This window comes from Humulus lupulus, chromosome 6 (genome assembly GCF_963169125.1).
Source record: "Humulus lupulus chromosome 6, drHumLupu1.1, whole genome shotgun sequence".
NCBI lineage: Eukaryota > Viridiplantae > Streptophyta > Magnoliopsida > Rosales > Cannabaceae > Humulus > Humulus lupulus.
Genome location: NC_084798.1, coordinates 211289040 through 211301971, shown reverse-complemented (window position 1 = coordinate 211301971; position 12932 = coordinate 211289040). Strand labels below are relative to the sequence as shown.

Below are 12932 nucleotides of genomic sequence, written 5' to 3'. Positions count from 1 at the left end.
ATTAGACAGAGGCAACGGACAATGCACGTTTATTTAGTTTTAAAGTTGCAAATATTATTTATAATTTTAATAAAAATTGGTTTAATATTTTTTTTAATATATATATAATAAAATGAATTATAATTATATAGTATATATAAATATTTATATCAATAATCTCTACATATATAACATCGAAATACAACATTGACATAAATATATATTTACATGACTACATGATATATATATAAAATATAATAATATTTAAAAAGAAATTAATAATAGAAATAAAATAAGAATAAAAAAAGTTATAGTGTAGACAATAGTGTATATCCATAAATTATTTTTAGTTCTAATATATATCACAATGTCCTTTGTGAATTTGATGAAGAAAAATAGTTCAAATCACTTGATAAAAAAATAAATTATCACACAAATTTATAAGATACAAAAATGATATGTATGCCTTCATTATTTTTTAAATAAATATGATTTAATTATTTAAATTATCATAAAATGACTTAAAAATATCATATTTTAATTAATTAATTTTTTGTTTTGTTTAAGTTTATGTTTGTTCTGGTTTTTGAATTTGGCAGTGACAACAAAATATTATATATTATATGTTTAATATAATATTAAGTTTAAGTTTAATTAAATTTGATTTAAGTTATAAAATATATGGTTTTATTATTTTTAAATAATTATTATTGTAAAATATTATATTTTAATTTGTTTAATTATTTATTTATTTAATTTTATTAAACTTTAAGTCATATTACAATTTATCGTTAAATATAAGAATATTCTGTTAAACATAAAAATATTTCATAAAAGTTAACGAAAAAAATAAAAAACATTTAAAACTAATATAATTTTCGTTATTTACACAATTTTTATATAGAAAAGATATTGCCATTTTACATTTATTTTAAGTTAAACTAGCACCGTCAAAGAATAAATAAAAAAATAGAGTAGTGCAGAGCAAAAAGTAATTTTTTATTAATAAATTTTGAGACACAATATTTTTATAACTAGAAATTTATTGTGACCGAAAGTGTATATTTACTCATGCTAAATTATTATTTTTATGTCAATAACGTTTTGAATATTTTTTCTTGTGGCGATAAAATTTTGAATATTATTTACAATGAATAAATGATCAGTTACTTGTAAGAAATATAAATAAATGATTGAAAAAGATGTAAATAATTTTTTTATTACTTTAAGGTCGGTTGTTTGTTAAGTAGGACAACACACCGCAAATTATGGCTTTGCAGATAAGAGTTGAATTGGCCAATTCGAACAAAGAGTGCATAGTAAAGAGAAGTGCTGATATATTTTCTTTCTTTCTTTCTTTTCATTCATGTATTGATATTACTTAAATAATTGTATTTTAGAGATATTAAAAATAATTAGTTATATTTATTTTTTAAATAATGAATAATTAAGTCAAAGATAGGAATGAAAATTTAATTCGAAAATATGTCAATAATGTAGTTGTTATACTTGATTTTCGAAAAGAATTGCTTTATACAAAGATTTTTGAATAACATGATTAGTTCGGAAAAGTCCTACGTGTATGAGTCAGCTCGAATGCACGTAAAAGAAAATCTTACTTATTAGAATATGGAAAATGTTCAAGAAGTATAATAAGATGTATAGTAAAATGTATGAAGTTTTATCTTAAAATCAATTAGTGATAGGTGGAGTAACCCATTCTCTTATAAATTGTTGAATATATCACACACTTTCTTATATTTTCTCTAACATTACTTTAGATTCATTTGGCATTCCACTTTTCAATGAAACTAATTAAATATTTCTTCTATCTAGTTTACCTTTATCATTTATTTGTGATTTTGTATTTTGAATTTAAATGAAATATCTTGTAATCTCACTTAAAATCGTGAAAGGAGAATATGAGAGAGTACTATAAGATTGGTCATTTATTTTTCCAGGCTCAATTCTTGGTCTAAAAAATTCTTGGAAAATAGTTTCATAGCTCTAACGTATGTATATAAGTAGATTTTAACTACTAATCACGTAAAACATTTTGTGTTCATCTTTTATAAATTGTTTAATTGTATTATTTAAATATTCTTAACGAAAATTTGTGTCAACAATACTCGTTCTAATAAAATTTAGAATAAGGTTAGGATCATGTTTGACACAATATATGTATAAATAAAGGTATAAAGATACACATTTCTATTATTGCCCGATATGTATACCAAACATTATAAAAAATATCTAATTTTACATATAAAGCAACACAAATATTTATATAATTTCAATATTGGAAAACATATAAACATGCTTATCTAGAAAGTATTTTTTTCAAACTTATTTTGTAATATGGTATTAGAGTTTGGATAAACTTATGTTGCACTCCACTTTTGACTTATATTTGGGAATTTTAGGAGTGTTAAATATTTTAACATGTTTCAACAACGTTACTCATAAATGTATATGCCTAATAACAAAAGCAATAATGAAGCTTATCCTAGCAATTTACAAAAGAATTATCTCATTATTATTAATTCATGAATAAAAATTAATTTATATGTCAAAGTAAAAGAGGGAGAAGAATGAAGAGAATGATACACCTAAATGGGGAAACAAGGATAAATGCCAAGGAAAAAGAAGAGATAAATAAAGAAATTGAGAGAAAAAAAAAAGAATTCTTTGGAAAGATGAGGTCGCTACAATTCTTTGAGATTTTCTCTTTAAAGAGAAAAATATAAAACAACGGAAAATTTTACAATGCACACCCTAGTTTTGGGTGTACCGGTAACATCATTTCTTTTTGTTTTCGGTACTTTGATAATTTTTGGTGCAATTTTTTTTTAAATGATTGTGTACAATATAGTTATTTAAAACTTCTAGTTAATTTTTCAAGAAATTTCGAATAATTTATAATATCGAAAATAAAATTCAATAGTTTGTTGCATAGGTAGTTTTTTTATGCGTGTAGAAAATAGCATATGTGAACTATATTTTCGTCATTATAAATTATTCAAAATTTCCTTAAAAATTTACAAAATGCTTTAAATAACTACAATATACACGATCATAAAAAAACTGCATCAAAAATTATCCAGATACCGAAAAACAAAAATGAGTGCACCGGTATAGCCAAAGGTGCGGGTGCACCAAAAAAGCACCCTAAAACAATTACATACAAAAATTTAATAAATTCATTACAATAAATTTTAGATTTTTCTAGGGTAGTCCCCTTTGACTACTGGTACATCCAATGGGTGTTTGGGCACCTTGATGATTTTTGAAAAATTATTGTAATGGTTTGCCATTTGATTTTGATAACTTAAATTATTTGGAATCTTACCTATTATAATTTCAATGTACAAGTCTTAAAAAAAAATTTGCTAAAAATCATCCATTTATCCAAACACGCAAAGGGCATACCCGTAGTCCCTTTTTTGAGGGAACTACTATAACATTACCCATAAATTTTATAGAAATGAATGAAAAAAAACATAAAAATATATCTAAAAAAATAAAAAATCAAATGGGGCAGCCAGCTGCCACCATCCACAGGTTCGCCAATCACCACAAGTTACAGTGGTGTGTAGATTGGTAGTGGCCCTGCTGATTTTTTCCTTTTTATACTTTCATATAAATCAAATTAAAAACACAATTATTGCATTCTAAGATTTTGAAAAAATAACAATAAAACACTTTTAGAATATTTAAAAGTGCTAACAACAATCTTCTATTTCAACTTCTTAGAGCACTCTCAATAGTATTTTACTTTATCCTTTAAAATATCTCTTCAAAACACATAATTTTCTATTTTACCTTTAAATTTTACATTATACCATACAATAATTTTTTTTTCTATATTATTTAAATATTATATTTTTAAATATTTTTTATTCATTTCAAATATTTTTTAAAACTATCAATAATATCCTTATATCTTTTAATATTTATAATATCTACCTATATGTAATATCACATAATTATTATTCTCAAAGTATATTTTGAGAGTATTAATTGGAAATATTTAAATATAATATAATATTTTGAAGATAGAGAAAGGGAGGAGAATTGAAAAATTAATAAAATATTGTTTTGAAGGATGAATAGTAGACATTAGCTATAACTATTTACTGTAGATAAATATAAAAATATTTGTAAAATGAATCATCCATTGTATGCCTCTTTTACTTAGTTTGAGCTATTTATTTTTTAATTTTAGGTAATATACCTCACCCATTATGAGTGCTCTTAGTCAATCTCCACCTCCAAAAACACATGTTGGAGTATTTTTTTTTTTTTTTCAATTTCTATTATGACTTGCAAATTTTTGAAAAAAATCGAATGGTTTATTGTGTCAAAAACAGATTTGTATTTTTTCGAACATGCATGATAAACCGAAATATAAAAAAATATCAGAAACTTTGTTTTCGGCACTGTAAATTATTCAAAAAATTTCGAAAATTTGTAAAAAAGATGTTGTAATTACAACGAATACCGTCATATAAAAAATTAGAAAAAAATACACTAACATATGTTTTTGGAGACGAAAGTTGACTAAGAAATTAAAATATGAGGTTGGTCATATCATTTCTCACCGTACTAATAATCTCCAAAAAAATAATTCTCATTTTGTCAATAATGAACAAATATATTAATATATGTTACATTTGAACTTTAATAGTTAAGTTAGCAATAATTTATTTTAAATATCAAATATCATGGGATTGATCACTATTTAATTTGTGTTACTCGTATTTGGTGAGATACATACATGCATGGTCAACGTACGACTCAATTGGTGAAAGCTTTCGCCCATACATTTAATTTTATTTTTTTGCTAATTAACAAACCTACATTTGGCTAATAAATTAATCTTATATCCACATAACATCGACTACTTTATAATGTAATAATAATATTAGCTAACCCAATTTTTCAAAGATTGTTTTCCTATTAATTCCTCCTAATATTAGATTTTCTCTGTTGAAAGAGTCACTATAAGTCAAAAACAAAATATAAAATTAGATCTGACTTACACGTTGAATTCTTTTGTTTTTGTTTGGTAAATGGGAGAGAGGAAGAGAGATTAGAGATCCTCAAAAGTTTAAAAATTCAATCCCCTTAGAATGGAGGATCAAGAAAAAGACAAAATATATTATGTAAATGACACATATGTCCTTTATAAAAATAATAAATATTTATATTAAAAAAATAAAATAATAATTTTAATAATTAATTTACTCTCATCTTCCGAGTCCATCTTTAATACCAAACAACATAAAAATATATCCTCACCATCCATCCTATTTCCCATTCTTCTTAAACTCCATCCATTGTATTTCTACCAAACATAATCTTAGTATTGAGGTTACAGAAATATCAATGTCACACTACTTTGGTTTAAATAAAAATTAGTGATAGATTATTAGTTTTGGTATTTGCAATTAAATACATATAATGATGTCATGTGATTATGTTGTGAGTTTGTCAACTATTAAATTGTATAATAAGATTTTATTATATGATAAATTAAATTTGTGGTACGTATCTAAAACGAATAAAAGAATTATATTTAATATAACAAATGAAATAATTAACCATAGTTACACAAAATCTCTTAACACACAGAGATAAACTTAATAGTCAATCCTTAAACCATGGTGCATTCTAGAGGGAAACCTTGGGGAAATCTCTTAGAATCTGAGCAGTAATTGTAGATCAAGTAGTTCTTCTGAACCCATTTCAGCTTTTGTTCACCAGCTGAATCCAACTCTTGGTTGAGCCATGAGTTCGAAGGTTGAGAGTTTGAGGCACAAGAAGATGAACCAGAGCTCATAACACAAGCACTGGCTTTGAAGTTCCTGTAGGAGGCTGTGAAGGGAGCCTTACTCCAATCAGTCTTGACCAAACCACCTCTTGTGGCCCAATCATCGGCATTCCAAAGGCTTGAGTATATTCTCATTGGCTGGTTCTTGGGGTATGGGACACCCTTTGATTCCAAGTTCTTGAACTTTCTGATTGAGGTACCATCCACAGAGAAGCTGAAAACAGAGTTAGAGCTTTATTAGTATAAAGATTATGACTTGAAATTATGGAAAGTATGTAGCAAAGGGTACTTACACAATGTGCTGAGGGTTCCAGAGAATGGAATATGTGTGGAAATCAGCAGTTGGGTCAAACCACAAGTAGAACTGTTGCTCTCTGTTGCCCTTGCCTTGGCTAAACACGTTGGTGTGAAGAATGTAAGGATCACCGCTCAGATTTCCTAAGAACTCAAAGTCTATTTCATCCCAGGTGGACCCTTTTGATGACAGCTGAAAATTCAGAGATAAACATATATAATAAGAATAAGGTATATACATAACAATATGATTGAATTGAAGAGTAGGCTACGAGAGCTTTGCTTACATAATAGGCAGTGACAGTGCCAGCAGAGTTGCCAGCAACAAGCTTGAGCTGCATATCAATTTGGCCGAAGAGATACTCATTCTTGGATTGAAATCCAGAGCCTGAGGCTTTGTCAAGTGACAGAGTAAGAAGCTCTCCACTGTTGATTATGTTAGCTCTGCCATCACCCCATGTAATCTGAAAATCTTGGTTCAAATCTCCAGCTGAGACATCAACCACAAAGGAGCCAAAAACAAGAAGAGAAAACACCAGCAAAACAGAGGAACATTTCATGAGCGAAGAAAGAGAAGCCATAGTTTTCTTTCTAAGTGAGGGGTTTAGAGACTTAAAAAGATTTGAATGTAATGAGTGTATATGGTTTTGGAACTTGACTAGAGAAGGTATTTATAATAAGGGTTGTAATTGTAAGGAGTAGGAGGAAGTAAGAGAGGAAGGTTCAAATGAGTGAGAAGAGAACGATGCTCGGATTGGATGGGGTGTAGCCAGTTGTAGTTGGGCCTAGTTAAGTAGAAAAGAATAATAAAGTAATAATAAGAGTTGGTAAGTGTGTTTGTGTGTTTCTAAGAAGAAGCAATAGAATTAGAATGAGACGCGGTTTGATATGAGTATTGGGGTTTAATCATTTGGTGGGCTGCTTATTAATTAAAAATTTAAAAATTAAATATAAAATATTTGGTAACTATTTTTATTTATTATTTTTTTAAAATTTAATTAAAATTCATTAAATTTTGAAAACAAAAATTTTTCACTTTCAAAATTTTTTTAAACTGTTTTTCACTTTTCGTTTTTTTTTTCTCTTCTTCAAATAAACAATTCATGTTATATTGTTAAACAAAAAATAAAATAAAAGTTATCAAGCGTATTTATTATTTTTTGTTTTTAAAAACAAAAAACAAAAAACAAAAATAATTATCAAACATATTTTTATTTTTTAAAAATAAAGAAACAAAAATAAAAATAATATTTCTATTTTTGTGTTTAAAAAATTCAAAAATAATTTTTTTACCAAACACAACCTAAATATATTTCAATCTGTTTTTTTTATTATCTTTTTTTCCTTTCTCTCTCCCATTAGTTATTTTTCAATTTTTTTCTTTAACTTTAACATAATATTTAAATGATATAAAAAAAATATAGAGAATTTGATGTTTGGTATAATGTAAAAATGTGAGGAAAAATAAAAGAAAATAGAATTTTGATGATGCATTTTGAAAAGATAGAACAGATCACCTATTGAGATGCTTGCCATTTAATCCTAAGTGAAGTGAATTTTACCATTTATTAATTATAACTAAATTATTAATTACTAAGTGTAGTGAATTTGACCATTTATTGATTCAAATTTCACTATATTTTGATTTACAAGTAAATTCTTTTATATGCATGCTGAGATTTAATGAAAACATTTTGTCATTTGAAAAAAAAACTTTTCTCATATATTCGACCAAAATTGAACAGAGAGCTATAGAAATATGATCCAAATTAAAGCGAATAAAATAATAAAATATTTAATTATATTTGGTTATTATTCAAAACAGTAAAAGTTTAATATTTAGTTTTTCTTATAATTATCTTAAAATAAGGGCAATTTTATTTTATAAATATAGCATTTATATTTTATATTTTCATAATAATTAAATGTTGAATATAATTTTGTGGCAGTTAAATTTTGAATATTATTTACAATAAAAAATTATTTCAAATGTAACCAGTTACTTCTAAAGGCAATTATTTAGTCACTCACTTGCTTTGGAAGGACTAAATCCATCATAGATTTTTAACCATTAGATTTAAATATAAATATTGTCAGCCATCAGATCAATTTATTTTGTAAAAATTTGTTAAAATACCACACTACCCTTAAAAACCTGTAACTGGTTAGAATTTTTTTTCGGTGGGGTCTATTACTCTTTATCAATCAATTGCTTAAAAAAAAAAAAGCAATCCTTCGTCTCTCTTCTTCCCTCACGTCCATCATCTGTGCATGCATTTCCTTCTCACTTCAAAAGACCATATTTGTCTTCCCATCTCAATCCTTGTCAGCATGGCTGCTGTAACCTCAAGAATGTAACTCTAACTCAGTGGGCCCAGTCGATTTTCTACTCCACCCAACTGCTAAGTCGACTCTAACTCTGAATCTCCCTTTCCTATTATATCTATTATTTGTTTGTGTATTTTTGGTTGGGCATTAGATATATGTTGATTCTTCTTTTGGATATACTCCATGAATCAGTCATTTCTACTGGTTGTAAAATATCTCCATCTCTTTCATTTTCCTGGGTTGGTGGCGACAAGGCGTAGAGCACAAGCACGAGGCTAGAAACGGTGGCTCAACTTCTCCATTACGGTGGGTCGAGTTCTTCGCTAACGGTGACTAACAGAGCTCTTCGCACGTGATGGTGGCCTTGGGTTAGTTCAAAATAAGGTTTTGTGTGCATTTTTATAATTTGTTTTTATGAATGATGTTTAAATTTTTTGATATCTTGTTGAAAATGATATATGTATATATATATATATGCATATATATATTTATGATTGATGGGGGGAAAGTTAGGGTTGTTGGGGAATAAATGAAACATCTCCAGGAAAAAACTTAAAAAAATCTTATAAAACAACTACAAAATATATATCAGTTTTACTTACGTGGTTATTGTTGCGTCTCACTCAACATAACATATAAATCATTTGGCGGAAGCACAGTGCTTACGTTACCAAAATCGTAAATATCTCTCAAATTCATATTAAGTTTACGATCAAGTCCTCAACTGTACATATTTTTTGACAGGGAATTACTTTTTTGCCCCTACTTTTTATACCCACATCACCAGTAACTTTCCAACCGATTCAGACAACCGGTCATTGCAAGTCAAAAGCAAATGTGAAAAAGAGACAAACTCCTATAAAAATTTGACACTCGACAAAAAAATAGGCCCAAAACTGAAGGACTCAGTCCTCTGAAGGATTAAAGAATTCGCCTACTTGTAATCAATGTAATAAATAACCTTTTGATTTGAAAAAGAAAAAAATGTAAATAATGTTTATTTTTATTAATATTGTAGTGTCGGTTGTTTGTTACGTAGGACAACACCGACAAATTATGGCCAATTTGAACAAAGCGTGCATATTGGACAGAAGTACTGATATTTTGTTTTTTTCTTTCTTTCGTATATGTGCATATTATTTAAATATAAATTTTAGAAATATTATAAATGATAATTAAATTTATTTGTGAAATATGAATAATAAAAATTATATATAAGATAGGAATGAAAATTTAATCTGAAAATTTGTTTATATCCTATCCAATTAATATCCAACAGAATAAGATGAAACTTTATCTAATAGAATTTAAAGTAGGGTAAAGAAACATTATTTAATAATACATATGTATAGATAGAGTGAAAGTATATACAAAAAAGTTATTACTACTCTTCTTATATATTTCAAAAAATTTAAAACTATATACATAATTTATCTATAAAAAAATGAAAGTATTTTGTGGCAGATAGATTAATAACGTATTGGATTATATATATATATATATTCAATATCCTAATTATTATTATTATTGTAAGGAAAATTTGTGGCATAAATTCTTATGTAGTTTATTTTGTAGCACTTAAATCTTTATGGAATTTTTTTGGCGACAAAAATCATTACCGTTACACATTTGATGTAAATGTTGGTCCCTCAATTGTTAAGTGTGTCAAACGGTACACGTGATATCACCCAATTGGCGGCAAAATTCATTTTTCAGAAATTTGTGACACCAGTACCTATGTAATTAACTTTGCTTCACTTTAATGCTCAAGTATTTTTTATGCCAAAAATTATATAAAATAATTTATTTACCTAAAAAACTTATGAAAATCTAATTAACAAATTATTAAAATATTAATTAAAACAAAAACAATAATTTTTTTTTATTGTTTTCATTAACATTTCAATAATTTGTTAATTAGATTTTAATAATTTTTTGAGGTGAATAAATTATTTTATTTAATTTTTTTCAATAATTTTTTTAGTTAAGTATTAAAGGGCAACAAAAGTAAAATAAAAAAGTAAAACTAAAACCAACTTAAAATTAAAATTTAATTAAATAAACAAAAAAAAATCAATACCTAAATCTCTTTTTATTTTTTTTCCCTTCTTCTGCCACATAATTTTATTTTTATTAAAATAATTTTTAATTAATTAGTTCTTATATTATTTGAATTTTGTTAAATATTAAAAAATAATTCATTAATCAAAATTAAATTAGTGGTATTTTGGTTTTATTAAAAAATATATTGACCAAAATCTAGTTAAGTGTTATTTATTTTTTACATGATTATATTTATAATAATTTAAAATTCATGGTTCAATCCTATATAAAATTAAAATAGGATGACCCAAATTAGTGAGGAAAACATAATAATATATTATTATTTTACAAATAAAATCCAATCCAGAAGCAAATACATCAAAATAAGATAACTTCTAAGCGGCATCAGTTGTGCTCAACATCATCATAAGGAGGTGACATATCGCTATTGATGTAATTCAATATCAGGTCCCACATATTTGAATTTCATAAATATTATGGGGTATCGCTAAACGAAATGCATGCAACTGTCCTGGGATTGGTTACCATTTTATTTGTGTTATTTGGTGAGACACATGCATGGTCAAATGGAGAAGCTTTTGCTTATACTTCATATCATTGATTAATTAAATTCATCTTATCCACATAACATTGACTAATTTCGAAGATTGTTTTTTCAATCTATTCTTTCATCTTAGATTTTCTCTTTTGAAAGGGGTCATTAGAAGTCAAAACAGCACGAATTAGACTTAATTAGATCAAAATTATATATAATGATGTCATGTGCTTGTGTTTTGAGCTTGTCAAATATTTGATAAATTTATTGTGGGACATATCTAAGACGAATAAAAGAATTGTATTTAATAACAAATGAAATAATAAACTAATAGTTACATCAAAGTTGAAAGATCAAAACGCAAAGAGGGAAATCTCATAGTCAGTCCTTAAACCACGGTGCATTCTAGAGGGAAACCTTGGGGAAATCTCTTAGAATCAGAACAGTAATTGTAGATCAAGTAATTCTTTTGAACCCATTTCAACTTTTGTTCACCAGCAGAGTCCAGCTCTTGGTTGAGCCATGAGTTTGAAGCTTGAGAGTTTGAAGCACAGGAAGATGAACCAGAGCTCATAACACAGGCATTGGCTTTGAAGTTCCTGTAGGAGGCTGTGAAAGGAGCCTTACTCCAATCAGTCTTGACCAAACCACCCCTTGTGGCCCAATCATCAGCATTCCAAAGGCTTGAGTATATTCTCATTGGCTGGTTCTTTGGGTATGGGACACCCTTTGATTCCAAGTTCTTGAACTTTCTAATTGGGGTACCATCCACAGAGAAGCTGAAAACAAAGCAAGACTTTTTTATTAATATCAAGGTCTTGATAATAACCCATCAAGGAAAACTAGTTCATGTGACTAAAAAAAGTTTGGAAAAGTATGTAGCAAAGAGTACTTACACAATGTGCTGAGGGTTCCAAAGAATGGAATATGTGTGAAAATCAGCAGTTGGGTCAAACCATAAGTAGAATTGTTGCTCTCTGTTGCCCTTGCCTTGGCTAAACACGTTGGTGTGAAGAATGTAAGGATCACCACTCAGATTGCCCAAGAACTCAAAGTCTATTTCATCCCAAGTCGACCCTTTTGATGACAGCTGAAAATTCAGAGATAAACATATATAATAAGAATAAGCTATATGCATAACAATATGATTGAATTGAAGAGTAGGCTATAAGAGCTTTGCTTACATAATAGGCAGTGACAGTGCCAGCAGAGTTGCCAGCAACAAGCTTGAGCTGCATATCAATTTGGCCGAAGAGGTACTCATTCTTGGATTGAAATCCAGAGCCTGAGGCTTTGTCAAGTGACAGAGTAAGAAGCTCTCCATTGTTGATTATATTAGCTCGGCCATCACCCCACGTAATCTGAAAATCTTGGTTCAAATCACCAGCTGAAGCACTAACAACAACCATGCAAAACACCACAAAGACCGCAAACAAATTTGCTGAATGAGAAAAAGAAGCCATAGTTTTCTTTTCTTTCTAACTTTACGAGACTTGTTGAATATGAGACTTAGAGAGTTGTACTGAAATTGAATAATGGTTTAAAAATATAAGAACTGGGGTCATATTTATACTTGGTCAGAATAGCAAAAAAAAGTTACGAGGAAGTAGCTGAGGAAGGTATCTCTTGTTTTCACCTTCTCCAAGTCTCTGAAGCTGTAGACAGTTGTTAAGAATAGATGGGCCTAGGAAAGTAGCAAGATTTTATGCCAAGTCAGAATCCCACTACCTAAGCATTAACCAAACTGTGGACACGGTTTCGGTTTCGAGTACTAATATTTTGGGACGAAATAAAAGAGTTTGGTGGGTGGGTCTCTGGCTGCCTTCTGCTACTGCTACTCTCTAAAATCTCAATATATAGTTGTCTTTATCAAAAGTTGGAACTTTTATGAGACCATTA

General features: G+C 27.6%; 2 protein-coding genes across 2 annotated transcripts; both read right to left on the bottom strand.

The window, feature by feature from the left end:
• Positions 1–5534: 5534 nt before the first annotated feature.
• On the bottom strand, positions 5535–6754 carry LOC133783129 (probable xyloglucan endotransglucosylase/hydrolase protein 23). Its single transcript, XM_062222668.1, has 3 exons — positions 6394–6754; positions 6106–6299; positions 5535–6026 (listed from the first exon to the last, which is right to left on the bottom strand). The coding sequence occupies exons 1-3, from the start codon at positions 6685–6687 to the stop codon at positions 5636–5638; spliced, it is 879 nt and encodes a 292-aa protein (XP_062078652.1). The 5' UTR covers positions 6688–6754; the 3' UTR covers positions 5535–5635.
• Positions 6755–11314: 4560 nt separating this feature from the next.
• Positions 11315–12584, bottom strand: LOC133783127 (probable xyloglucan endotransglucosylase/hydrolase protein 23). Its single transcript, XM_062222667.1, has 3 exons — positions 12218–12584; positions 11930–12123; positions 11315–11812 (listed from the first exon to the last, which is right to left on the bottom strand). Exons 1-3 carry the CDS (start codon positions 12494–12496, stop codon positions 11422–11424), a joined length of 864 nt encoding a protein of 287 aa, XP_062078651.1. The 5' UTR covers positions 12497–12584; the 3' UTR covers positions 11315–11421.
• Positions 12585–12932: the final 348 nt, after the last annotated feature.